Source organism: Nannobrachium achirus (assembly GCF_963921795.1).
Source record: "Nannobrachium achirus genome assembly, chromosome: 23".
In the NCBI taxonomy this organism is placed as follows: domain Eukaryota; kingdom Metazoa; phylum Chordata; class Actinopteri; order Myctophiformes; family Myctophidae; genus Nannobrachium; species Nannobrachium achirus.
Window position 1 is genome coordinate 8,895,287 of NC_137830.1, and position 27,933 is coordinate 8,923,219.

Genomic DNA, 27,933 nt, shown 5'->3' on the forward strand with positions numbered 1-27,933 from the left:
ATAGTATTTAGTATTAGCAGACAAACACAGACACACACAGCCCACATTCATAAGTCTCATTCTAAACCCCCCCCCCCCCCCAAAAAAAACAAAAAAAACAAAATATACGCATTTGGCTGCCGAAGATGTAACAATAAAGTACAACCTTGAACCCTTGAACCTTTGAAATCTGGGTTAAGTCTGTCTCTCTGTCGGTTTCAGTCAGAGAGTAAGTTGGTCTTCTCAAAGTTGCCGAGGCGAGATGTGTCAGACATGGACACGTGTGACGTGTGATGAGGGGTGCTGTGTGTTGTTTGGACTTCAGCGATCAAACAGTTTGGAGGCTCCGCGTGAATGTCTGTGAAAACATATCACAAAGAACACATTCAACCATCAGGCAGGCATACTTATTTTTTGGGCACGTCATTGCACAGTGGGAGATTGGTTCTCAACCTTTTCAGGCCGCGACCCCCCAAAATAATATTTCAAGAGGGGACCCACTACAATAATCATATTTGAACTGGGGGACCCACTAAAATAATCTATTATTTGAACTGGGGGACCCACCAAAATAATCATATTTGAACCGCCTCTTTAACAATTTGGAGACAGTTGGTTTATGCCCACCAACAGAGATACAGATCGTCACTGTCGGGCAGAAACCTCGTATCTCCAAGTTTCAAATTTGTATGTTTTTTTTTCATAAAGTAAAGCCCTGCTTCACCATGGCTTAAATTGTTTTTAAAATTGTAAATATAAAACGAACAGTTTTGGAGATACAAGGTTTCCACCCGACAACGACGATATGTTATATTACCATTGTGTTTTCATATGTTGGTGCAGGAAGTGCACTGGGCATCTGGCATAGCAGGCATAGCCTTGGTGGGCCGACTATTAATACAAGTGGGCCTTTTTGGGGTTTTTTTACAACATTTTAGGATAGTAACAGTAATTCGGTTCACACCGGTTGTCATGGACCGGTCTGCCAGGGCTGAATTTATGTCCCAGTCCGGCCCTGTGTTAGTGTGTTTTACCTTTGTGTATGTCAGATGTGTGCTTGCCAGCCGTCTCTTTAGGGTTGTCCCTCTGGTAGACTGAGATAGAAAGAGGAAAACACTGTTGGTCAGGGCTTCTCACAGTGGGTGCCGTGACACAAGTACAGCTGTAAATAACCACCTGCTGGTTCTTTTTTTTTTTGATTAATTTTTTTTTGTGATTAATACTTTTTATTGCTTTCAGTTTTTGACATTCACATTTGAATAAATGCTAACACCTGGGGTCAAATCCATGTCTTTGTGCCGGCTGCTCTCAAGTTATACACTGAGACACACAACGGTTGCTTGACAAGGACAACTATAACTTAACTTAACTGGAACAATATAGTTGTACTGACTATGACCTATAAGGACTTTTCCAGGGAGGGTTTCACGTGACGCTTTTGCTGTGTCACTTTCTTTGCTTTTTTTCCACTGACCAGTGGACACTTTTGTTTGGCTCTGCACTAGTAGTATTAAGTATTATAACTTGTGTTTGACATAATGGTGAGATACTTATGTAACACTGACTAGCATTGACTGTTATGGACACTTTTTTTTTTTTTTTGGCACTGCATTGTTGTATTACTATTTGCGTTATGACGTGACACTTATGTACATTAGCATTGTTTTTTTTCTCGCTGTACACAACAGTAGTTTTTTTTTCTTTTCATACCTCTCTGTACCTTTTTAACCTTAACTGCTGTTCGTAACTGCTGTTCTTAACGGCACAGCTTGTCTGTACGTATATATTTACGCGTGTAGCGCCTGATACTGTGGTGTTGTGTCACTGTGACATCACAGGTGACATCGCAGTGATGTCAGATACTCAGAGCAGGGATCTCCATATATGGGCATAAAAGGGATTGTATCCCAGATGATGCGCTGTTAGGAGAACCACACTGACAGAATCCATATATGGCCAAGACAGATGGTCAAGACAGATGGCGCGACCTCGTGTTTCGCCCTTAGGCGTCTTACAGGTAAAGGTATCTATCTATCCATGTTTGTGTATTAAACCCTGGGCTACTATTTGGTGAGGTACCATAGTCCCCAGTTTCTATGTTCCCCACTTTCTTACCACCTAAACCTACCCCTAACCCTAACCATAACCTCACTAAAACTAATGCTGTGAGGTGGGGAACATAGAGCGGGGGAACATAGAACCTGGGGAACATAGGTCGGACCCCTTTGGGGGATACACAGGAACATGTTGTGGACCACTTGCCTGGCTCCAGCCAATAGACTCTCTGAGTGGACTGCTTCTCTTGGTCTGGAGGTGTCATATGACGCGTCTCTTGATTCGGTTTCTTGGCTAAACCGACCAATGAAATCAATGCAAGACAGAGGAGGGGTGCGTCTAACTTTTGAAAATCAACAGAAACAGTGGAGGGAGGGGTGGCTCACCAGAGTTCTTAATTGCCTCCTTTGAACTTCAGAAGAGCTACAACTACAAGTGTCAATAGCTTGTTAGTGATTCCCTCTACTCAATGAAACATCAAAGACAATGACCTGTTTGGTGCATGTCACAGAGGGGAGGGGGAGGAGGGAATGTTTGTGTACACAAGTCAAACACAACCCCTCCCACCAGATCTCTTGTGATTGGGAATTTCAAATTTCAAATCCCCTCCCCTTTGTAATCAAATAGAATAGGGCGTAGAGTCTGAAATCAGGCTAGTGGACCACATGCTCACCTGTCAGCATGAGGTAGAGCCCCAGGACCACCACGGTGAGGACGGCCAGGGAGACCCCCGCCACAACCATGACCCAGGACAGCTGCACCTGGGCCGGGGACCCCCTTCTGTCCCACTCCCAGCCCTGCACCGGGACCCCCACTGCACTGCCGTTGTGGTCTGCTGGGGGGAGGAAAAAAGGGGATATTTACTCACGACCCATAAAAATTGGGCCGCAACCAAAGATGGCTCTAATGTCGCTAAACAGGCAGGTAACGGTTCAGTGACTTGTTCCAAGACAGTGGTTCTCAACCTTTTCAGGCAGCAATCTCCCAAAATAATCAAATTTGAACATGAGGACTGATGCGACACATTGTGAGCTTGTAGATTTGGCCTGAAAGTATATTGGGCTGAAGTGGTTAATGCGTGTTTCGTAATAATAATCCAAATCTACAAAGTACTGTAACTAGTAACTAAAGTTTTCAAATAATCATAGTGGATTAAAAAGTACAATATGTGCTTCTGGGATCTTGTGGAGTAGAAGCAAAAGTATTGGAAAATGGAAATGATCAAGTAAAGTAAATACTAAGATCAGGGGTCTTCAAGGCCAAGGACCCCTTAGTTGAGAGAGAGATGAAGCAGGGACCCCCACAACGTTTTCATAGATTCCATATAGTTTCATTGTTTGACATCACAATCATAGGCCTAATTGTATTTTGGATTCATGTCAATTTGTGTTTTCATATTTTAACACCTTGAACAGTCAATACGTATAACTTGACATTTCACTCTGTACTTGACTTAGTTTCTTGACTTAGTTTCACAACACTGCCCTCCACCCATGGAAAAGGCCTTTTGATAAAAAACCTTTGGTGGGAACTGGGAGATGTTGACTCCCAAGACGTGAGGGAGTTTTCCTCTCTGTTTACGGAAAGTGGCTTTCTGGTGAAGGGAGTGAACACAAGGTTACTGCATAACCGGCAACATGAAAGCCACGAACCCTTGACTGCTTCACAAAGGTACCCCCACGTCAGTTAAGGCCAATTATCCTCCCTTTTAGCGGAACACAAAAAGCCCACAAGCTGTTTACAGGAAACCTTTATACCAAGGAAACCTGTCCAGTCATGCTTAAAGTGCACTGAGGTCAAGGGTGTCACACCGGGGGGAAAAGTGGGATTGAGTTACTAGGGCTCAAGGTGGAGGGGCCTTATTTTATACTTTAGCTATTGAAAAATAGCAGATATACAAGCTCACAGCGTGGCACAGAGTGCCGCGCTGCGAGCTTGTATATCTGCTGTTTTTGAAAAGTTGTGAAAACGCGTGCAAATCTTTGAATATATGTTTTAAGCGAACATTTGTAAGTCAAATTTTGCTTCTGGGGGGGTCCCTGGAACTAAATATTTTGAGGCGGGGGTCCGTGGCCAAATAAATATCATTTTGAGGGTCCTTCACATGAAAAGGTTTGAGCACCACTGACATAGAAACACAGGTTTTTAAAAAAAAAACCTTAGAAGGATTTGAAATATTCAAAGACTTGCACAAATTGTCTAGATTTTTCAAAAGTGGCAGATCTACAAGCTCACAGCGCGGCACCGAGTGCTGCGCTGTGAGCTTGTAGATCTGCTATTTTTCAATAGGTAAAGCACAAAGTAATGCATTCCCAGTTCCCCCTATATGAAGAACATTCATGGGGAGCCCGTAGTGAATCCTTGTACCCAGGACCCAGAATTTGGTGCGACACCCCTGACTGAGGTACACAGAGAGGAGAGGGGAGGGGAGGGGAGGGGAGCGGAGGGGAGGGGAGGGGAGGGGAGGATTTTGGACTCACCACATTTCAGGTCACAGTGAAGGATGGTGGCAGCGTACTTGACATCGAGCCTCGTCACCTGTCCAAATACAATGCCAGCATTCATGTCAGTCTAATTTTAGGCTTTTGATTGATTGATTGAATACTTAATTAGCAGTTTGAAAGGAAAAACAAATACACTTCGATACAAGGTCTGCCAAGAGGATTTAACAAAGATGAATCAGACGTTTGCCGTCTGTCTGTCTCCTCTCCAAACATGTAGAAGCACGGCTAGAATTTAGCGGATAAGTGGATTGAAGACGTGCTCGTGGGACGTGGAGAGACATGTAGACATGGGGGTGCCATGGCACCCCAGGGTGCCCTGACGCAAGTCCAGCTGATTTCTACCAAAAAATAAATACAAATAAATAAAACGCTCCATTTGCATTGAAATACATTAGAGCAGAATCCACCCTCGTAGGAAAAATAAAAGTGCGGTGTGACGATGCCCTGACAAGTGAAAGACCGGAATAACACATTTACAAAAGTACATTTACAAAAAAAGTACAAAAGTATTGGCATCAAAATTAATTTAGAGTTCAAAACTAAAAGTACCCATCATGCAGAATGTCCCATTTCACAAGTTTTTAAAATGTATAAAATGGCTAAAAATCTATTTTGAAAATAGCAGATGTACAAGCTTACAATGTGCCTGCAGATCTTCTATTTTCAAAAGGACGAAATTAGATAGGGCTGAAGTGGGTAATGCATGTTTTGTAATAATCAAAGTCTACAAAGTAACTAGTAGGCCTAACTAAAGTTTTCAAAAACATTTTGTACTAGTGGAGTAAAAAGTATAACATTTGCCTCTGAGGTGCAGCGGAGTTAAAGTAAAGCTAATGAAAATTGGAAATACTCCAGTAAAAACACCTCAAAATCTTTGAGTACAGTACTTGAGTAAATGTACTTGGTAACTTTCCCCCAGCGGAGACATGGACAGACATGCAGACATGTTGTCAGATCAGGAAGCATGGAGGTCAGGCTGACAGGTTATGATCAGTCGACTCAAACAAAAACAGCAGGCAGAGACTAAGAGCATGTTCTGTACATGCACATCTTATCTGGAGCGCCCCAGCAATACCTGGGTGCTACTGGTTGCCGGGTAAGTTTAAACGTGTGCTCATAACAAAACTGATGTTCCAGACGTTGTCGTTGAGTTCATAAGCCATATATTTATTCCTATTCCGACACAGTCGACTACAGAACCACCTGCCCTTTGAGTCGAAAACTGTTTGCCTCTCATCAGCAACACCAGTTGCTAGTTACAGACCGTGTTAAAGGGATATTCCACTTTCAACAGGGAAACAGCTTATGGGCTTCTCTCCACATACACACCCATTGTAACTTCAAACTCCATTTTAACCATGATAGATTCATTAAAAACACCCATTATCTTTTTCTAGTGACTCATACTGCCCTCCTAATATGTGAGTAGGCCGTGTTTTTTCCATAACTTCTTTCATTTATTTTTAATAATTATTTGGTAAAATGGAAAAAATGAAATACAAAAGATAATTATTAAAAAAGGTTATTGAAAAAACACGGCTGGTCACGTATTAGGAGGGTAATATGAGTCACCAGAAAAAATAATGGGTGTTTTTAATGAATCTATCATAGTTAAAATGAAGTTTGAAGTTACAATGGGTGTGTGTGGGGAGAGGCCCTGGGCCTGGAGGGCCTGGTAACATTTACATCAAATATCTAAATATTGAATCAAGCAAATTAAAAAGGGTGTTCATAAAAGCCTGATTAGACAATATAAAATGACCAAAAGTTTTTTGAAAGTGGAATATCCCTTTAAGCAATTTGGCCTTGACTCAGTGACGTCATCAAAATATGAAACATGGCTCTTAGAGTATCGCCTGTCTGGGCAGAAGCCTCTTATCTCCATCTACTACCTTTTTCTGTTTTCTTTCCTAGATTGAAGTTTACACCCTAACTTGGATCACACTACTAGCAGATCTTAATCCTATTAGATCTGCTACTTTTCCTGCTTTTTCGGATAGCAAGGTGATGAAGCAAATGTATACTATCATACCAGTAAGACTCCCTAATCGGAGATACGCAACCGCCAGGTCGCATGTAAAAAATCGGCCTGATGGTGGCGCTAAATGGGACAGATCCATGGTGATGACATGACTCTAGACATACTGAATACCTCTTTGCGTGATTTTAGGGCAAAATCTGGAGGAGCAGTGTCCAAAAATGTGTTTTGCAAGAATCGGCCTCATGGTGGCAATATTATATTGCTTAGTGTTGACTGCTCTGTGTTGCCAATTTGAAGTTGAGCACTGAGATCGTGGCCCTGAAATGCAGCTACTGATAAGGCCTGGATGTAGGGAGTATAGGTTGGGAGGTCACAGCTGCCACCTAGTCAGAGGCCCCTTTGTTTTATGGCTGTGCAAAGGATTGATTGATTGAATAATTTATTTGAAGTTAGCAATAGGAAAAAGAAGAGTTTCATGACAGTACAAATCACTGGTACAAGGTCAACTAAAGGACAGGAACCCTTAATGAGATAAAGTTCTGGCTCTAAGAAGCCCAGTAGAGAAGAATGTGTTATTTTCTTTGCTTTAGCCAATAATGAATGGACCGTCAGGGTAGAGCAAGTCAGTCTATCTTTGTGCCTTGCTGAAACAACAGGTCTGATGGGAGTTTCCTATTCCGCTAGGAATCCAATTATAACCAAGGATTCCATGTCAGAGGATAATGACAGGCGTTGTTTCACCAACCTGGACACACGCGTTTGGTTTGCAGAAGTCTTCTGAAAGCACGATGCTCACTGGCTCACGTTTCTCCTGAAAAAATTAAAATAAAAAAAAAGACAAGAAATGAAATGAAAATAAACACAGGCTAAAAACATTGTAGGTTGACAGCTTCTGCTCGGCTTCCATTGGTGTGTGGTTATCTTTTAGTCATCTGCCAAAACAAACTACCATGCTCCCTTTATGATTATCATTTGACCCCCAACATCCTTATAGAATATTTCTTCAGTTTCCCCCTGTTTAGCCAGCTCTTTAATAAACAGAAAATACATTTTCAGGCGGGTTGCCAATTTCAGCCAATCAGGAGAGGGTCCCCACTCCCCATTTATCAGCAAAAAATGTATAGCTCCAATTGTGTCTGCTCATTTCTTTGTGGCATCATCTTCAATTTCACTTGTTTATCCTTATCCTATGTGAGTTCTCTCTCCTGAATTTGGATGGTACTTTTAGGCCTCAGTCACACATTTAAAGCACGCTTTATGCTATACCTGGGGGGAGTAGTGGGAACGCCCATATTGTGGCCCTTGGCTTGGTGGTACCCTAGATAACATTTGGCCCTTGGGGAAAACTAATTGGGGCATTTTGTCCTTGTGCAGCATATGAATTATATTCATAGACCAATGTTAAATTGCTGCTCTGGGGGCATTTTGTCAATGCTGCTTTCAGAGCAGCATGAATGATAATTGCATACGTAGAACAATGTTGGGGGAATCCAGATAGCCCTGTCAGTGTAGGAGACGCATATCAGCGGTGTAAGCGGCAGCTTTTACAAGGCGCGGCGGCGAAACTCAAGAGATTGCTTTGAATGAACACGTTTTTTTGTAGGGTGTGTAGGTCTAATCTCTTACCACATGCACGGTGTGTAGGTCACCGGGCCGGCACTCTGCGGGGGACCCCCGGGGTCTGGTGCAGACCCCCACTGAGAAGTTAGCGGTGACCTGGGACAGCAGGGTCAGGGCGCGGGGGTGACCTTCTGGCTCCGCCCTCACGCCCGCCTCCCACACTGGAGAGCAGGGACACGCAGAGAATGTTAGAGAGGCAGGGGCTGACATTTCTAAAGGGGCCTTTTGGTGAAAATAGCAGACCTCCAAGCTCACAACTGCGAGCCGTTGTGAGCTTGGAGGTCGGCTATTTTCGTTGCCACACTGAACTAAGCATAGTCAAGTCAATACTGGAGATGTGGCTTAAGGGCATGGATTTCTACACAGAGAGGGCAATTATTTCAACATAAGATGCTGCGTTCAAGTTAAGGAGAGAAATTTCCATTTCTTTCACCATAGCATTCATGATCTGAAGAGGGCACTTTTTACAGACGGATAAAAGGGCAGGGGCTCAAGCCGCCTTTGATCTCTATGTGTGCAGTGCACATGCCTTGTTGCACCGTGTTTACAAAGAGGTGACACGCTTCATTATTGACACTGTGCTTTTTGTACAGTATTGTAGATTGTGACACAGCGTTTTAATAACCCAAAGTCATGGTTGAAATGTGAAGCCTTGTGCATGGTCATGGTGATACAGTATGAGTTGACGCGGTGACACCATAGTCATGGTGATACAGTATGAGTTGACGCGGTGACACCATAGTCATGGTGATACAGTATGAGTTGACGCGGTGACACCATCGTCATGGTGATACAGTATGTGTTGATGCGGTGACACCGTCGTCATGGTGACGTGAAGGTAGTGGTACCAACCTTGGAATCTCCCCTCAGCAAAAGGACACCTGGTCCAGTTTTGGGAACCCAAAGAGAACTGAAAAACACATGGACTATTATAAATAATCAGTTATAATAAGAAGCATAATAACAATAATGAATGAATGATGATGATGATGATGATGATGATGATGATGATGATGATGATTATTATCCTTTTTTAGGGTTTTACTGACTGGAAAATATTATAATGAAAAAAAGAAAACGCTTTCTTTTCAAGACCAGGTGCACTTGAAAATCGTAAAATTGTAATGATACTATAATGAAGGCTCTGTTCCAACAGAGTAACTCTGATATTGTGTCATGTTGGCTCACTGGAAACACTCTGCTACTGGGGTCCAGGGACTCTCATGGTTCCTTGAGGGGGTTCCAAATGGCCCCTTACGGGTGTGTAACTATGAGAGTGTTCAAATGGAACCAACTGGACCCTACGTAGCCTAAAGGTCCACTTGGTTCCATTTGTACACTCTAAGAGTTATGGGGGTCCTTGAAATTAAAAGGTTTGAGACCCACTTTGCTACACTAAATGTAACAAAGCCTTCATTAGTATCATTGGTAACAGCTGTGAAGGAAGTAAGGAAGAAGCCCAATTTCTTTCCACTGTGGCTGCTGTGCATATCAAAGAGTAAGTGTGTGCGATGAGGACACACTATTTACTGTACCTTAATACACAGCTGAGGATGTGGGTCCACTGTGGTGAATGTTATCTGCAAAACACACATCATTTGTAGATCGATGCAAAAACCATCCCTCGTTAAACATTTCCTCGTAAATACCTCGTAATTACAAAACAAACGTTGGCACCATCCCCGGTTAAACATTTCCTCAATACTTTCCTTGCTCAATGCAAGGAGCAATTAATGTGTCAAATCCTTGACGAGTAAAGCTACTACGTACAGTAGACCTGTAGGCTATTACGTGTTTGTCTAAAAACATTAGGATATTGTGGAAAAGTTCATTATTTTCTGTAATTTCTTTAAAAAATAAAATTAAAAAAAGAAACCTTTCATATATTCTAGATACATTGCATATGCACATCTCTGACAAATAGCAGATCTACAAGCTAAGTGCTGCACTGCGAGCTTGTAGATCTGCTATTTTTGAAAAATCATGAAAATGTGTGCAAATCTTTGAATATATATTTTTTTAAGCGTACATTTGCAACTCAAATATTTACTTCTGGGGGTCCCTGATAATATTTTGAGACGGGGGTCGGCAGTCAAATACATGTAATTCTAGGGGGTCTTTGACATGAAAAAGTCTTTGAGAACCACTGACATAGAAACATGTGTTTTTCATAAATAGCAGTTCCGCGCTGCGAGCTTGCATATCTGGTATTTTTTAATAGTTAAAGCATAAAGATAATGTTTAAAGTAATAATGTGTAATAATGAGTTCCCAGTCTAAATGGGTTGAAGTCGTTAAAGAGGGTAAAAGGTGCAGTACCTTTCTCCTGCCAGTGGTGTGGGTGGCGTGGGGGCGGGGCAGGTCCTGGCATGGCTCCTCCCCCTCCCCGCTCTGACACAAGCGCACCTCCGCCCGCACCGCGCACGCCGGTTCCCATGACAATGCCTCCTCCATGGGGTCGAAGGTGATGCCGTACCACAGCTCCTCCAGACCTAAATAAATAAATAAAATCACACTCAGTGTGAAGTGAGCGGTGCTATTTATGAGTTCATTTCATTTAGTGTCCCGCGAAGCTTGGCCAATGTGGGCATACAAACAGACACCAATTGACCAATCACAGTCCGGACAGACCCGGGACAAACAGACAAACTGCGGTTAGCAGCACTCAAAAGGAGAAACTTCAAAAACCAGGACAGGACATATTCATAATCTTTATTTATTTTTTGTATGAAATCATCAACCTGAATGATGACACTTTCTATGGCAATATAAACATGTTTTTTTGGCCTTTATAGATAGGACTGACAGGAAATGGGGGGAGAGATGAGGAGTGACACGCGGTCACTCCGCGTGTCGTCCAAAGGTCGTCCGGATCGGGAATCAAACTGGCGATGCCTATGTGACAGTGCCTATAAGTGGTATGCGCCTGGACCAGTAGGCCAGCGGGCGCCCCCATAAACATGTTTGTATGTCAATAAAGCCCCTTTGAATTAAATAGTTTGAACACACCGTTTAACCAGCTGTGTCTCTGCTGTCGCTGTTCTCAGTGGTTCTCAAGATGTGGGTCGGGACCCCCAAATTATTTTTGGGGGTCCCCAGATGATTAACTTAATGTGCCGCATTGTTTTCTCACTCAACAGTAAACAAACCGACATACATTTTAAGTGTATAGTATAGAGGGTATCTGCTAATTTCTAAAGTGACAATTAAGGACTTTTCAATACCTCTAAAATGATAAATTAAACGTTGGCCATATTGTCAAATTTCAGACACAGAAATTGTGAAAATAGCAGATCTACATGCTCACAACGCCTCGCGTTGTGAGGCGTTGTGAGCATGTAGATCTGCTATTTTCACATTAAAAACGTGTTATACAAGATGTAATGCCTCAACTCTTAGTGCTCGTCAGGGTGGGGGGTCCCCAGTTCAAATATGATTATTTTGGGGGTCGCGGCTTGAAAAGGTTGAGAACCACTGCTCTATAACACAAGTTCACGTCTTCTTCTTTGGGGAAAATTTGCTGTTTAACAGAACGCAGCTCTGTCAACTGGGCTGCAGTTCTATAAATATGCCGTATTTAGAAGCTTCTTACTTGAATACATGATTGTATTGTTGTCTCCCTACTCGTCTATTGAGACATTTAGATCGTGTTAGTTCATGTCTCACCTATATACACAGGATCTGACATACATTTTGATCTGATGGTCAAGATTACATTTATCCCCTGAGCAAGTAGACAGGCTCTATTAGCTCAATGGTAAAAATGTGCTCAGTGCTCTGCAAGCCTTACCAAGGCCTCACATACTGTAGGTCTACCCAGTAATTGTATCTGGCAAGAGAAATACATTTTGCGTAATGTAATGTACAATTTCAAAATCCATTTCAATGAAAGGGACGGTGTTGATTTTAGAGGCGTTTGCACACTAACTAACATTATGAAACATCAGTGAACCATGCACGCTATCAATCTATCCTATCGCCATTAAGACACTTAATGTACCCTGACATTAAGACATTAACCATCTATATTAAGACATTACTTATGTCATGTCACAACGACTCACGGTCTTTGAAGGGACACGTCTGGACCCTGGGGGCATCCATCACTGCCGACCAGCCCTGGAAAGCACTCACATGTTAGATGGACACAGACACAGTGATAGTGGTAGATATATTCTACTATATATCGTATAATTGCATCGTCTATTTATGCTATTTGTCATACAGCAAAGTATAGGACTTGCTGTAAGTGGTTAACATGCATGTGTAGAAAAGGTTGAAGAGTTTTATTTTTTGTACAGCAGCAAATCGATGACCATGACACAGTTGCACTTCTCTTCTGGGTTTGCTTATACAGTATGTACTGTAGTGTCTGCTTTGTAGGACAGACGTGTTGAATGGAAGAAGACAGGGAAATCTCGCTATTTCTACGTCCCATTATTTTGACGTCGGGAGTCGGCAGGTTAGCTACTCGCCAGCGTCAGGGTTACTGAGGTTATGGTTAGGTTTAGGCATAGTGGTTAACATTCACCAGCGTCTAAATACTGAGACGTAGAACAAATGTTATGTCGAAATATCGACACGCTCCCGGTCATGACTGGGTCAGCGGAGGCCTAAACGTTAGAGGAACTCAATGCACAGACAAGGTAGCCATCAACGCCATTTTCAGATTTCTGATCCGGCCTGGAGCTGAAATAACTTTACGCCACAAGATGCTGTGCACCTCCAAGTTGATTTAAAATGCGCTTAGTTTGGTATAATCGCTTTGTTTCTTTTGTTATTGCGACCGTAGGTCGCACTTACTATCAAAACCTGCACAAACTGTGAGTGAGTCCGTCAGTCAGTCAGTCAGTCTGTCTGTCCGTCTGTCTGTCACACCTCACACGTCACACTATTGCCCTGCTCATATCTCCGCAACCGTTGCCCCGATCCATGCCAAACTACAACCTCCAAGGACCCCCGGAGCTCCAGGGACCCCCAGGTCCCTGGGGGACCCCCAGATGTAAAAAAAGACCAAATGTGCAAAAATGACCAAATGACCACTCCAACATGGCTGCTCACGGGGAATTCCCGGGGACCACCGACTCCTGGTGCTCCAGAACGGATGCCAAAGTGGTGGCGCCCCCAGTGGAGGACCCCCTCCACTGCAGCTCACATAAAATGCCGTAACTCGGGCTAGGAGCGTCCGGGAGAGCCGGGACCGGTACCTATTCGTCCGCCAAGGCAACGCGGAGACCCCACCCCTCATTTCTCACATGGCCCTCTTCTAGCGCCACCATGAGGCCGATTCTTGCAAAACACATTTTTGGACACTGCTCCTACAGATTTTGCCCTAAAATCACGCACATCGGTACACAGTATGTCTACACATTGCCCACACAACTAGGAACCAATGGCAGTTACATCCCTCTTTGTGTGTACATGTGACCTACGGTCGCTTATCTCCCGATTAGGGAGTCTTACTGGTAATAATGGTTTGGTATGTGCATCTTTTATTCAAACTCGTAGTGCGACCAGCAAGACTTACAGTAACTACAGTAATTGATTCGCATTATGTAGGAGAACAAAAACAATGTGAACACGGAACCACCGGAACACTATTGTTTCGTTTTTTTCTCTTCTAAACTGAATTTTAGAATTAAAAGCAACTTGGTATACAGGTGATCATTACCTCAATGCACAGGCATGGCAGCGGTCTGGAGTACTTCAGAGTGACGCGCTTCACAACTTCCTCTTTCCGTATCTGCAAAATAAACATTAACACGTTGATCTTCCGTGTATGTATGAGTATATTGTTTGTTTATCCATGTCTATACGCGTGTGTTCCTAGTGCCTACAGTACATTTGTGTGTGTGTGTGTGTGTGTGTGTGTGTGTGTGTGTGTGTGTGTGTGTGTGTGTGTGTGTGTGTGTGTGTGTGTGTGTGTGCAGGGCAGGCAGATATGACTGATGCAACAGCTCAGGTTTAATTTAGTAGAACACGTAGCGTGAAAATAGTCACTGATGTTGTCTGTTTTGAATGAACGAATGAACAATTGAATGAGTGAATTAATCAATCTACATATTGAAGTGTCGCTCAAGACACTTAAAGGAGTAGTTCACCCCTGTGTTAATAACAGTATTATTAACAGTATTATTAACAGTACAGTCAAGTACGGCCATGTAATAAATGTGTGCGGTACCAGTGTATTAACAGTGTTAAACAGAGTGTGGTATAGGCTACCAGTGCGTGTGCTCCGGTGTCAGCGCAGATGTAGTCCTTAAGACAGAGACGCACGTTGTAGTCCTGGTCTTCCAACATATCCGACACGCTGACGCTCATCTGACCCCCGTCTGGATGCAGCTGGTACTGCAGCCTGCCAGCTGAGAGAGAGAGAGAGAGAGAGAGAGAGAGAGAGAGAGAGATAGAGAGAGAGAGAGAGACTCTTAACAGGGGCACGGTATGATCACATCTCCCCGATTCTTGCCTCTCTACACTGAAACACTTATAATACAGCAATTTGTAATATAGCAAAAATGAATAATAATACAAAACGTACTGATGCATTCTGGCACATGGCTTCGAAGATCTCCACTGCTGCAGTCTGGTGAAAGAGAAATCATCATAAATAATACATCAATTATTATGATAATTATTAGCAGGCCTGGAATTTCATCTTTATAGGGGCATGGCCACTTGGCCTTTGGTGTCGTCCATTATTTGAGGGCACAAAGGCCAAATGCCAAGGCAGGAAGGCCATCAAATAAAACAAGATTTTAGTCCATTGAAAGAATTAAGTTAAGGCTTAAGGATGATATTAACAAAAGACGCTGGTGTCTACATGACAAGAAAGAGACACTGGTGTCTGCATGACAAAAATGAAAGTGGTAAAAAAAACAAAAAAAAAAAACAATGTGCAAACACAGCAGCAAGATTTGTGTGCTGCTGCGATAGGAGAAGGATATCAAAATGGAATCCAACCACCTTAAAAAAATAAACATTGTATATATCCCTGCTCTGCCTACACGTAACCTTGATGCATGAAAACGGTTACACTCTTTTCACCTGTACATATTTTGCTCCGATTGTATTGTATTGTATAGTATTGTATTGTATTGTATTGTATTGTATCTTTATATTACAAAAGAGTAAGTGATCTACTTCCGGGTCATGTATCGCTAACTTAAATACCAAACCACTTGGCCAAGATGTACTACATATGTACTAAATATAGCTTAAAAATTCAAACACCCATGTCACCTTTGCAAGATGTCGTTTCCAAACCTCTGTATACAGTTGTATTCGTTATTACCCTCATATTTTGCCTCTGTATAAAATAGTCCCCCCCCCCCCCCCCCCCCCCCCCAATTTTTTTTTTTTTTAACTAGATGTGAGCGGCCCGAAGGGCCGAGACCCTCTAGTTGTGTACACTTTTGCTTTGGCAATGCAAATGTATGTTTTCTCATGCCAATAAAGCCCTTTGAATTGAATTGAATTGAAATTGTGTGTGTGTGTGTGTGTGTGTGTGTGTGTGTGTGTGTGTGTGTGTGTGTGTGTGTGTGTGTGTGTGTGTGTGTGTGTGCGTGCGTGCGTGCGTGCGTGCGTGCGTGCGTGCGTGCGTGCGTGCGTGCGTGCGTGCGTGCGTGCGTGCGTGCGTGCGTGTGTCTCACCAGGTACATCATACATGCTGCTCCAGATGACCTTACAGTAGTTCGGCACCGTCTTCACAGTGACGCGCACCTGTTGACCCGGCCTGACCTGGAAGCAGTCCGCCTCCACTTCAACCTTTTGGACCAATGAGAATGTGTCACAAGACTGCCTGCCCCGCCCCCATACCATGATGTATGGTATGGGGTTTCCATGAATGTCTCTTTGTCTATCTGTGCTGGTTATTATGTTGCTAAATTACAGTAAAATAACTACAAATGCAACATTTAACAAAATGGTCACTTTAACGTTTAAGGTATTATATTATTACCAGTAAGACTCCCTAATCGGGAGATAAGCGACCGTTGGTCGCTTATCTCCATAAATAGAGCAAAAATGTGTTTTTCCAAAATCTTCCTGATCCATGTTGTTGACATGAGTGTAGACATACTGTGTAGTGATTTTCGTGATTTTAGGGCAAAATCTGAATCGGCCTCATGGTGGCGCTAGAGGGGCATGTGAGAAATGAGGGGTGGGGTGTCCGCGCCGCCAAGGCGGACGAATAGGTACCGGCCCCGGCTCTCCCGGTCGCTCCTAGCCCGAGTTACGGCATTTTATGTGAGCTGCAGTGGCAGGGGGTCCTCCACTGGGGGCGCCACCACTTTTGCATCCGTTCTGGAGCACCAGGAGTGGGTGGTCCCCGGGAATGCCCCGTGAGCAGCCCCGTTGGGGTGGTCATTTGGTCATTTTTGCACATTTGGTAATTTTTTACACCTGGGGGTCCCCCAGGGACCTGGGGGTCCCCGAAACTCCGGGGGTCCTTGGAGGTTGTAGTTTGGCAGGCAAGGAGTGTGTGTGCAAAATCTGGCATGGATCGGGGCAACGGTTGCAGAGATATGAGCAGGGCAAAAGTGTGACGTGTGACGTGTGACAGAGGGAGTGACGGAGGGAGTGACGGAGGGAGTGACGGAGGGACAGCCGGTGGAGGTTTGGATAGTGTGCAAGTAACTGCGACCTACGGTCGCAATTATAATTATATTCTCCACACTTTTATTCTCCCCATATTGACAAAATGGTATATTCCCAGGTTCCATAGGTCAGCTGCACAGGTGCAATGCATTATTGTTAATTGTGGCACGTTTACTAACATGCCAAGTTTAGCTGCACTTGAACAACAGTTCCAGGCTGCCATATCCAGCCCAAGAAACTGTAGAAACGGGGGGAAAAATAGAATGTATTTCTTAAAATAAATGTATCATGCCTAAGGTATGGCAACATGACTAGTGTCAAGACACCAGTCATGTTGCCATACCTGTTTTACTAAGCATAGTGAAGTGATATTGATCTAGTGATATTGATGAATTCCAAATGTTATCAGATTATTCTGCAGCACCCCTGGACTGGCATCACGGCACCCAAGGGTGCCACTGCCACGGCACCAACTTTGGGAAACCCCTGATCTAGAGACCAGACGGGTGCTACACCAGAATGTTAGAGACTTCTGCTTCGAGGAACAAGTCACGTCGTTTGGGTTTATTAGGAGCTGCTTATCGTTTCTTATCAGAGCAATTTACCGTTCCTCATTGCTGTAGTGAATTCATCAGAACTTGTGTAACAAAACAGTTCCTGTGAACCAACCTTCCTGTGAAAAATGCTACTCATTGTCATGGCAACAGACTGCTGGCTCACCCAGCACAGCTCCAGCAGTGGAGGAAGTACTCTGTGCTTTGAGCGGTGCAAACCGCTCCTACCTTTGACTTTGTGTGTATGTCCCCTATGTCTCTATGTATGCAGTACCAACACTACTGTTCCCACAGTATGTATGCAGTACCAACAGCTGCGGTCACGCGAGACTAACGTCATAGAAAGTGCGCAGAATCCGACATTCACAGCTTGTCACGGACAGAACAGCCCATACAATACCATGTGAAGTGAGGGGGATTGTAGTAAGTACAGCCAAGACCCAGCGCACAACAGCCCTGTGAGTGGGAGCCTCGATCAGGTTCAATCCCCACTCATCGCGAATCACTACACACATACATAAATACAAACATACAGTACAAACACACACACCTGCTGTCCAGACAGTCTCTCTCTGGATGCTCTGGAGAAGCTCAGAGCCTGACAACGTCCCAGAGTTCCTGCACTCTCCACGCAGATGGACACGCCATGGACATGACCTGGAAACATAAGGGAAAGATCAGAGCCTTTCAGGGGTTGCATTCCGGGCCGCAGACCCCTTTAGCTGAGAGAGATATGAAGCAGGGACCCCTCAGCCGAGAGAGATGAATCATATTGTATACAATGATGTCATAAATTCATAGATTTCATAGACAAGCTTAGCAGCACAACAGTGTGTGTGTGTGTGTGTGTGTGTGTGCGTGCGTGCGTGCGTGCGTGAGTGCGCGCGTGCGTGCGTGCAGCGCTCTCTAAAACGGTTTCGTTTTGCGACTAATCCACACTAATGCTGTTTGCCACTGGCTGCCGGTCGCGCAACTTGCAGTGTTCAGTGTTGTGTAAATGAATGTTTTATTTTAATTTGTATGTGTGTTTGTTTACACATCATATTTTTTCTATTCATATTTTAGTTTTCATGTTAATGTGTGTTTTTCAGACATTTCACCACTTGAACCCTCAATACCTTTGCCTCTGTCCTCCCGGTTGAGGATGGGTGGATTAAACCTTAGAGAGGCTTGCAGGGTACATCTTGTGTTGGGCGTGTACGTGCGTGCGTGCATGTTTTGCATATAGTATCCTTGAAGGAAGTGTGAATAACATAATGATTGCTAAAGGAAGTAGACGTGTGTCTGTTCAATGGAACGAGAACCACCAATAAAACCACACTGAACGTACCGGAGGGGTTCCCCCTTCAGTCCCCCTGCTCTGCCCCTTCCTCGCCTTTCAGAGGAAGTAAGGGAGAGGAGACGTGCGCGCAGGCATGTGTCCATGCAGTATGCACGTGTGCCTGTGTGTCAGTGTCTGTGTGCATGTGTGTGTGTGTGTGTACACGTGCACGCACGTGCGATCTACAAGCTCGCAGCGAGACACTTGGTGCAGCGCTGGAAGCTTGTATATCTGCTTGAAACAAAATTATTAAAGGGATATTCCACTTTCAAAAAAACTTTTGGTCATTTTATCGTCTAATCAGGCTTTTATGAACACCCTGAACAGTTTTTAATTTACTTGATTCAATATTTAGATATTTGATGTAAATGTTATCAGGCCCTCCAGGCCCAGGGCCTCTCCACATACCCATTGTAACTTCAAACTCCATTTTAACCATGATAGATGATATTTTTTCTGTTGACTCATAGGGCCTACTACCCTCCTAATACGTGAGCAGGCACTGTTTTCTCAATAACCCTTTTCATTTATTTTTAATAATTCTTTGGGAAAATTTGAAAAATTAAGTCTAAAACAAATGTATTAAAAATAAATGAAAAAGGTTATCGAAAAAACACAGCCTGCTCGCGTATTAGGAAGGTAGTATGAGTAACCAGAAAAGATAATGGGTGTTTTTAATGAATCTATCATGGTTAAAATGAAGTTTGAAGTTACAGTGTGTGTGGGGAGAGGCCCTGAGCCTGGAGGGCCTGATAACATTTACATCAAATATCTAAATATTGAATCAAGTAAATTAAAAACTGTTCAGGGTGTTCATAAAAGCCTGATTAGACCATAAAATTACCAAAAGTTTTTTTGAAAGTGGAATATCCCTTAAAGGTTCAAATGTAGCGTACCTGGTATTAATGGTTTAAAGGCCGGTCCACATCAATGCAACCACTTGCAACCACAAATACCTGCAACTCCCATTATTCCCATTTCTTGCAACTGGTTGCAAGTTTTGCAACCGGTGGCCAGTTGCAAACAGCTGTGGGCGGCTGGGCGCTGGGGGCATGTGGGGTTGGCGAAAGGGCCTTTCTGTGTGGAGTTTGCATGTTCTCCCCGTGTCCCCTAGGGTTGGTATACTCTCACAAAAAACATGAAGTTATCCCAGTCTCTATACTGCCTCCCCCTAGCCAGCCGGGGCGCCTGATGGAGGGGAAAGGAACTGGTTGGAATAACGTGTTCCTTCCACGTGCTACGTCCAACCGGGGAAACTCTCCCCTGTTAGATGATAAGAAGCGGCCTGCTCACTTCTCATGCATAGAAGGAAGCATGCTCTCCAGGTTGGCAGAGGGAGAGCAGAGCCCAGGATTACAGCTTAGGCAATTGGCGCTGGGTGAAAAATTGGTTAGAAAAATTTAGAAAGGAGCTTCAGTCGATAAGTTGCGTTGGTGTGGGTGGACTGGTCTTCATTAGTTGCGCGCCGGTGCCACCAGTAACAGCAGATCTACAAGCTCACAACACCGGCGTGCGGTCTGCCTGTGTCCTGATGTGACACACACACGCTCACATGCATGCACATGCGCACGCGCTTGTTTTCCCTTTCAGAGGTGTGCCTCGGGTTACATCTGCGGTCGTTTCCTTGAAAGCGTAAAGAATGTTGTTGTGAGTGTTCTCACTTCTCACACCTCTGCCAGAACCCTTGTGGAATATTAACCCTTTACAACCTGACCCTTAACCCATTAATAAGACCTGGAATTATTTTATACTTTAGCTACTGAAAAATAGCAGATATACAAGCTCATAGTATGGCACAGAGTGCCGCGCTATGAGCTTGTGGATCTGCTATTTTTGAACAATCTTGAAAATGTGTGCAAATCTTTCACTTTCAAAGCAAATCTTTGCTTCTGGGGGGTCCCTGGAACAACATGTTTTGATCGTATAATTTTGGGGGTCCTTGACAAGTTTGAGAACCACTGATGATGCAGCCTGCTTGCCTTGCCACCCGTGGGGAATGATGCCCCTCCGGTTGTTAGGCAATACCAATCATCTTTGTGATTCCTATGTCCATTTATGCCCATATATGGAGATATCTTTATCTGTCTGTCTCCGTCCATTTTATGCCCATATATGGAGATCTATAATACACACTCAGAGATTTTTTGTTGACTCATGTGGCGTACGTGATGTAAGAACCTTTTATGAAGTGATAATGAGTCAGCGCTTGCGCCGATTTCCTCCGGAACAGCCTGATGTCAACAATCATAAGGAGATTCCGAATGTTTAGCTCCGGTTCCGGAAAACCGTGCATCGGGTCAGGTCGAGGCCCGGCACTGCACTCTGTGCCGCGCCGGGGAACACGCAAGCCGAATCTGAAGCCGGTGGGATGAACGGTTCTCAAGATACGCGGATTACATACACACACTCATGCAAGCAGAGACTTCTCGCATTTATTGTAAGATGTTAGTTGAAATATGAGCTATTGTAGATAAATATTAATGTTCAAAAAGGATGAAGGATTTGAAGAGTTGACAAAGGTTTATTCATCAAAGAGGCAAAAGTTGAACAGAGTGTCAGCATACACAAAAGACAGAGCTCTGACCTCCATGGCCAGAGCTTGGGCCCCGTGGGGCAGAAGCCTCCCCTGTACCATTATCCTACAGTTCTTATAGTCCCTTCTGACACAGATGCTATTCTAAACATGTTCTTATAAGGATTGTGTACTAAAGATAAAGACAACATACAAATAGCTACACAGGGTGCAGATTTGCTGACAGAGTGAGAGAGCAAGCATACATGTAGATGGGGGAGAGAACTCAGCTGTTAGGTTGACAGTTGAGTTGAATTGGCATGTGCACTTTGAAGGCTGGTTGACCGTTCATTCAATGAGATTGAATGGAAGGAAAACAAGTACACACATTAGTTACTCTATAAATATTACTACCACAGAGCATTTAAGGTTATATTCTGGGACATATCTAACTAGTTATGATATTTATCTGGCCTAGAACATCACCTGATTTCAACCAACATAGATCCTGTCAAACACAAATGTCCATATGACGTCTATGACATCAAGATCATCCCCATATGGGCTTTGATCTGGCCCCAATCGAGACGTCACTGATTGGTCCAGGTCCTGACCGTGCTTGCTGGGTCTATTTTTGATTGTTTGATTGTCTCTTCATTGTTAAACAGCTTATTGAGACCGGGTCTCGGGTGCCATGGGCATGGCATTATTCCGAAGGTTCATTAGTCCGAATTTGTTAAGAATACTATGCCTAACTCTAACCCTAACACTAAACCTAACCTCAGTAACCCTAACTAAATTCGGACTAATGAACCTTCGGACTTATGGGCAGTCCCGAGACTCGACAAATGTGTTATGGAGTTTGTAACGGACTGGGGTTTAGAGCTCCATCCCTATACAGTAAAAGTAAAGTACGGTACCGGTGAGATGCAGCTGGACGGTGACTCGGAGGTGGAGAGAACACGTCCGTCTGTCCTCACACACCATGACGCTGGACAGACGGACGCCCTGGAACACGGCGGAGGAGGGGGAGGAGCCCAAGGCCTCGGGGGCGGGGCTCTGGCATGGAGGCGGGAACAGGACTGGAGAGACAAAACATACAGGTTAGTCGCTAACCTGTAAACAGAATCATTAGATTCACGTTAGACTTTAACCACTTTAATGCTTTAACTATTAAAAAAAATAGCAGATCTACAAGCTCACAGAGAGTTTGTAGATCTGCTATTTTACAAAAATCGTGATTTACATTTTTTTGTAAATCTTTGAATATATATATTTTTAAAGGGAACATTTGTAACTCAAATATTTGCTTCTGGGGGGGTCCCTGGTACATAATATTTCAAGATGGGAGTCGGCGACCAATTACATATACGGTAATTCTAGGGGTCCTTGACATGAAAAAGTTTAAGAACCACTGACATACAGTAGACACATGCGTTTTTCTAAAACCTTAGAAAGTAAATTGGTCCACGACCCAAACGTGGGTCACGACCCATTGTTTGGGAAACGGTGCCCTAGATGAATGAAAATCTTTGATAGTAAATAAAAAAGGGAACCACAATGATGCAAGAGGAATAACACGACAGAGATCGTCATCATGGAAGGTAAACAATAAAAACTAAGCGCCCTCGGGTGACGGGTCTGCTTTGCCACTTCGTCACTTTAATGATTACAGGAAAATATGATCTCCCCGCAACAGAGACACATCCTGTTATGACAACTTGATGATGTCGTCACGTCACGGTAATCATGCTGTCATTAAGTTACCAACGTCACCATCGCTCGCTCTCACTCTGTCTGTCTGTAACCACATCTCATTGTACATCATCATCATCATCTCTCTATGTAACCTCAGGCCAGTGTGCTGGTAAACATATTATGGTAAAAAGAATTACTGTCAGTTCATAAAACACTAACTTAAAAACAACATTAGTCACTTCCCCTAAAGTCTATTTTTGTAAAGACACTGACATTGAGCCACACCAAAAACATTTGGTATTGGTGTCACCCTCTCTCTCTTTCTCTCGTAAATGGTGCATTTATATAGAGCATAACGCCTTTATCTAAGGCGCTTTACAGAGATTGTGCATCACGTTCATCCATTCATACACCGATGGCAGAGGAAACCATGCAAGGCACCAACCTGCTCACCGGGAGCAACTAGGGGTTCAGAGTCTTGCTCAAGGACTCTTCAACACCAACTCTGGGGGAGCCTGGGATCGAACTGGGAACCCTCCGTGTTCTAATGACGGCCACTCTACCCCTGATCCACTGCCGCTCTCTCTCTCTCTCTCTCTCTCTCTCTCTCTCTCTCTCTCTCTCTCTCACTCACTCACTCACTCACTCTCTCTCTCTCTCTCTGTCTCTCTCTCTGTCTCTCTCTCTGTGTAGAAGCAGAAAATCAAAGATTCTGCATGACGTGTACTAATTGCCTGTAGAACCAATTGCAGGATGTAAATTGCACATAGATTTGAGTGGAATCTCTCACACTTCTGCCAGTGTGCCAGTGATCACCCACCCCTGTACCAGTGTCGGCACCAGTGCCTAAGGTTGCCTACCCCTGCTGTATTCATAGATAGATACCTTTATTATCCCACGGGGGAAATTCAGTAAATAGTATACTATATACTAGTATACTACAAGCAGTGTTCGAGTTATACTCCCAGAGCTATGGGGGCCCTACATGGGGGGGGGGGGGGGTCATGCACGCGCGCTTCGTCTCGTTTGATCGCGTTTTTATCGCATTTCATTCGGGTTTCCGCGGGGTTTTTTTTGCTAAACAATCGGGAACCGCACACTACACTTTCCCTTTGCCCCTTTCCACATGCACCAGCCAGCAAGATAGTCAGACAGCGAGGTAGGAGAGATTACAAAACAGCAGCATTACAAGTCTATCCGTGACACGCAAGGCAGCTGGCTAACGCAACTCAGCCCTTATCGCCACTAAAGCAGCAACGTGGCTCCATATCGCACAACACAAGTTACAACTGACAGTGCAAGAATGTTTATTTACCTGTTCGCTGTTGCCGCAGTCCCGTTTGACGCTTTTTCTTTTTCTCATATCCAGAAAGATAAACGTGCATTGTCAAAGCGAAAGTAAACACACACTAGCCTCTGAAAGGGGGGCGGGGCGGAAACTCCCAAAGAGTTCTTCTGGAGTCAAGAAATGTTGTCTGCTTTTTCTTTTTGGCCAATGGGACAACGGCAAAGAGCCGTGAGAGCCAATCAGGGACACGAGTAAGTCTGGCTATGCGAGGTTTATCAGAGATGTCTCATTCAGGCTAAGATGGCAGTAGCCTCTGCCTAAAACCGCCACTGATGAGAGCCAGAGAGCGCAGGGGAGGGAAAAAAAAAAAAAAAAAAAAAAAAACACTTGGGAAAAAAAGAGACCCCATAGGGGTTTTTGACTATGGGGTCCCAGACTTTATCTATGGGGGCTAAGCCCCCATTGGCCCCCACATAACTCGAACCCTGACTACAAGTATATAGTATACTGTAACAGTGGCGTGTGCATTGCATCTATTACATACTGTTTTATACTCACAGTGACGCTTGGTCTTGCATTGTAGACCCTGCAAGGAGGAGAGGAGGGAAAACAATCTTTAATGGCGTGTGTATATGGAAGTAATCTATACAAACATGCTCTCAGTGGGGTAAAGTAACTAAGTACTCTTAAACTTAACTACACATTTCAATACTTTTACGTCTACTTGAGTACAGCTCAGAGGGAAAATATTTTACTTTTAACTCCAATTTGAAAACTTTACTTTGTAGATTTGGATTATTATTACAAAACATGCATTAACCACATGCATTAACCACTTATGCCTATATGCTTATATGCCTATATGATCTACAAGCTCACAACCCATCGTGAGCTTGTAGGTCTGCTATTTTCAAAAGACACACTGTGAAATAGGACATCCTGCATAATGAGTACTTTCACCTTTGGTACTTTTATGTTATGTACATTTTGATGCCAATACTTTTGTACTTTAGCGCAAGTAAGTTTTTGAATGCTCAGACCTTTTTTTTCTGCATTGCAGTATTGATACTTTTAAACATTTTAGCACTTTTCCCACCACCGCATGCTCTGAAAAGAAAAAAGAACAGTTGCTGTGTGCAGACTGTGCGCTATAGCAGAGAACAAATTAAACAAAGGCAGGTGAGAGTTCTAATCCTATGAGGGGTTTCCCCCAGAGTCTCATCACATCCTCATACCGTGTGCAATGTGTATACACAATAACATGTAACCAAATGGACCCTGCCAGGTTACATGTGTACACTCTAGTATTTTGCTGTTTTGTGTGTGCGTTTGGACTCAGCCGAGTCCTTGTTTATGGTCTTCCTGCAAAAAAAAGTATTTTGTCACTGTCACATAGGTGACATGGGTCCAAGCCTCAGGGTCTTGTGTTTGCTGAGTGACAATGTTCTGTTTTAATAATACAGTATACTTAATGAATGGAGTCATGTCTCTCAAGACGTGTTGTGTACTGTACATGGTTTGTCCCCCCCTTAGGCCTTATTGCTGTCTGTTCTGTAGATACAGTATTTCATTTTTCTCTACCACATTTAAAAAAAAGGATGAACATCAAGGAGAATGTTGCTGTGATGTTTGACATCACGGAGCGAGAGCTCGCCTAGACAAGCTGCCGAGCTGTGTGGTTGGCCAATTTCCAGATAGATCTGCTATTTTGCTATTACTACTGTGACACATCTTCAGTGATGTTCCTGATTTCATCTGATGTTTTGTGTCTTTCAACATCATACCGGTACGTCCCTCAGGCGACCCAACCAGGGTTGATCAGACCCTGGCTTGTGTCCCAGTAGCATTGGACCACAGATAGGAAGCTCTCTCTGCCGCCTCCATTGTGGACATTTTTTGCAGCCCCAGTGATGCCAAGTAGCGTGAAAAATATTAACAAGAGTTGCCAAAAAAGCGGATTTTCTTATGGCCCAAGGCTGCCGTTGCGAACTGTACAAGCCTGTCGGCGGCCTGGCCGAAATTAACAAGAATGCTTTTTTGGATAAGAAAACAAAACAAAACACCCGTACGAGTTTTTGAAGTATAAATTACAGGAAAACAAGAATTCTCCTTTAATAACTTATTTTTACGTTTCCTGGAAAGTAACAGTTTGGTAGACATGAGGTTCCCACACCGACAGTGTCGACATGTCGTCATCGTTTCAGCATGACGTCTGCTTCCTAAGCGGAGGATTCCCTTTCATGTTCTTTACGTAACAGTAGTGACTCACAGGGTTACGTATACTAATGGCTCTGGTGTCGCGTTAAGATGATTCACAGAGGGATGCAAACCTACTGTCTGTACAACACCTCATACCGGGAAATGCGGGAATGTATTATATGTCACATTCCTGTGGTGGACCCCACTTTGAGAGTGTGTGTGTGTGTGTGTGTGTGTGTGTGTGTTTTTCCAAAAGGTTAATGCATGCATTCAATACAGTGTGACCATGCAGGAACAGGGATAAAACATCATTAAGCCTGGCATGGCCAGATTAATATCAAACAGAGCTATAATTGTTTTGTACTATGGTAGTAGTAGTAGTATTGACAGAAACATTAGTAGGCTAGTAGACATACCGGTATGTAAAGTCTCTGTACCTGTAATATGTTACAAAAACCAATAGCTGGTGCATAATCAGATTTATTTAGGTTATTTTCTTTTTCGATTTTAAATTAGATTTAGTACCCAGCAAGCACGGTCAGGACCTGGACCAATCAGTGACGTCTTCGATTGGGGCCAGATCAAGTCAAACCATGACTAGTCAGATCTGGCCTAGAATATCACCTGATTTCAACCAACATAAATCCTGCCCACGAAAAGGGACGTCCTGGATTAATCAGAGAGGGTCCGATTGAGGCCAGATAAATATCATAACTAGTCAAATATGTCCCAGGATATAACCTTACGTGCTCAAATTTCAACTAACATTACAAACAATAACAAAAATAGTCCATATGACGTCCTGGTAATGACATCAAGATCATCCCCATATGGGCTGTGATCTGGCCTAGTTCTGAACGTCACCGGAGTCACCGGAGGACGTTATTGCGACCGTCAGGTCGCAGTTACCATCAAAACCTCCACCGGCTGTCTGTCAGTCTGTCCGTCACGTCACACTTTTCCCCTACACATATCTCCGCCACCGTTGCCCCTATCCATGCCAAACTTTGCACACACACTCATTGGCTGCCAAACCACAACCTCCACCCCTCATTTTCTCACATCCTCTTCAAGCTTTGCGGGACATACGGACGGACCTACACACAAAGCCAGATGTATGAGGGGTCAGCAACGCTCAAAAACGATATCGGACTCATGTTCTTTCTTTTCTTAGTGTTCTGATTGTCTTTAGATTTGACAACGTGGCTTCTCTTCGTGTCCCCAGACTGAAGGTATGTGTGTGTGTGCGTGCGTGTGTACGTGTGTGTGTGTGTGCGTGCATATGTGTAATTTACCTGAGAGCAGCGTGTGTCACAGTGGTCCATCCTCTCCAGTATTCCGGTTCCGGGATCACTCTGGGTCAGCCCGGTGGTCCTGGGTTCACCACTAGGGGTCAGCGCTGCGGTCCTGGGTCCTCCACTGGTCAGCGCTGCTGTGGCCAGGACGAGCCACACCACGGGCCAACATCCGGTCATCTTCTACTGACCACAGACACAGGCTCTGTCTGGTGTCCGTCTGTCTGTCTGTCTGTCTGTTCCTCCTGCTGTGTGATGATCCTTTCTTTTAGTTGTGGTTCAGCCCTGGTAGCTGCAGTGTGGAAAGGTCTCTCTATGCAGGAGGTATTGGAA

General features: G+C 43.9%; 1 protein-coding gene across 1 annotated transcript; it reads right to left on the minus strand.

The window, feature by feature from the left end:
* Positions 1–120: 120 nt before the first annotated feature.
* On the minus strand, positions 121–27,910 carry LOC308308732 (interleukin-17 receptor E-like protein). Its single transcript, XM_080754186.1, has 18 exons — positions 27,601–27,910; positions 24,665–24,692; positions 22,041–22,202; positions 17,838–17,944; positions 15,788–15,902; positions 14,677–14,721; positions 14,361–14,500; positions 13,810–13,881; positions 12,203–12,257; positions 10,458–10,630; positions 9,675–9,719; positions 8,992–9,049; positions 8,146–8,300; positions 7,265–7,330; positions 4,515–4,572; positions 2,708–2,869; positions 1,014–1,073; positions 121–337 (listed from the first exon to the last, which is right to left on the minus strand). Exons 1-18 carry the CDS (start codon positions 27,778–27,780, stop codon positions 198–200), a joined length of 1,821 nt encoding a protein of 606 aa, XP_080610312.1. The 5' UTR covers positions 27,781–27,910; the 3' UTR covers positions 121–197.
* Positions 27,911–27,933: the final 23 nt, after the last annotated feature.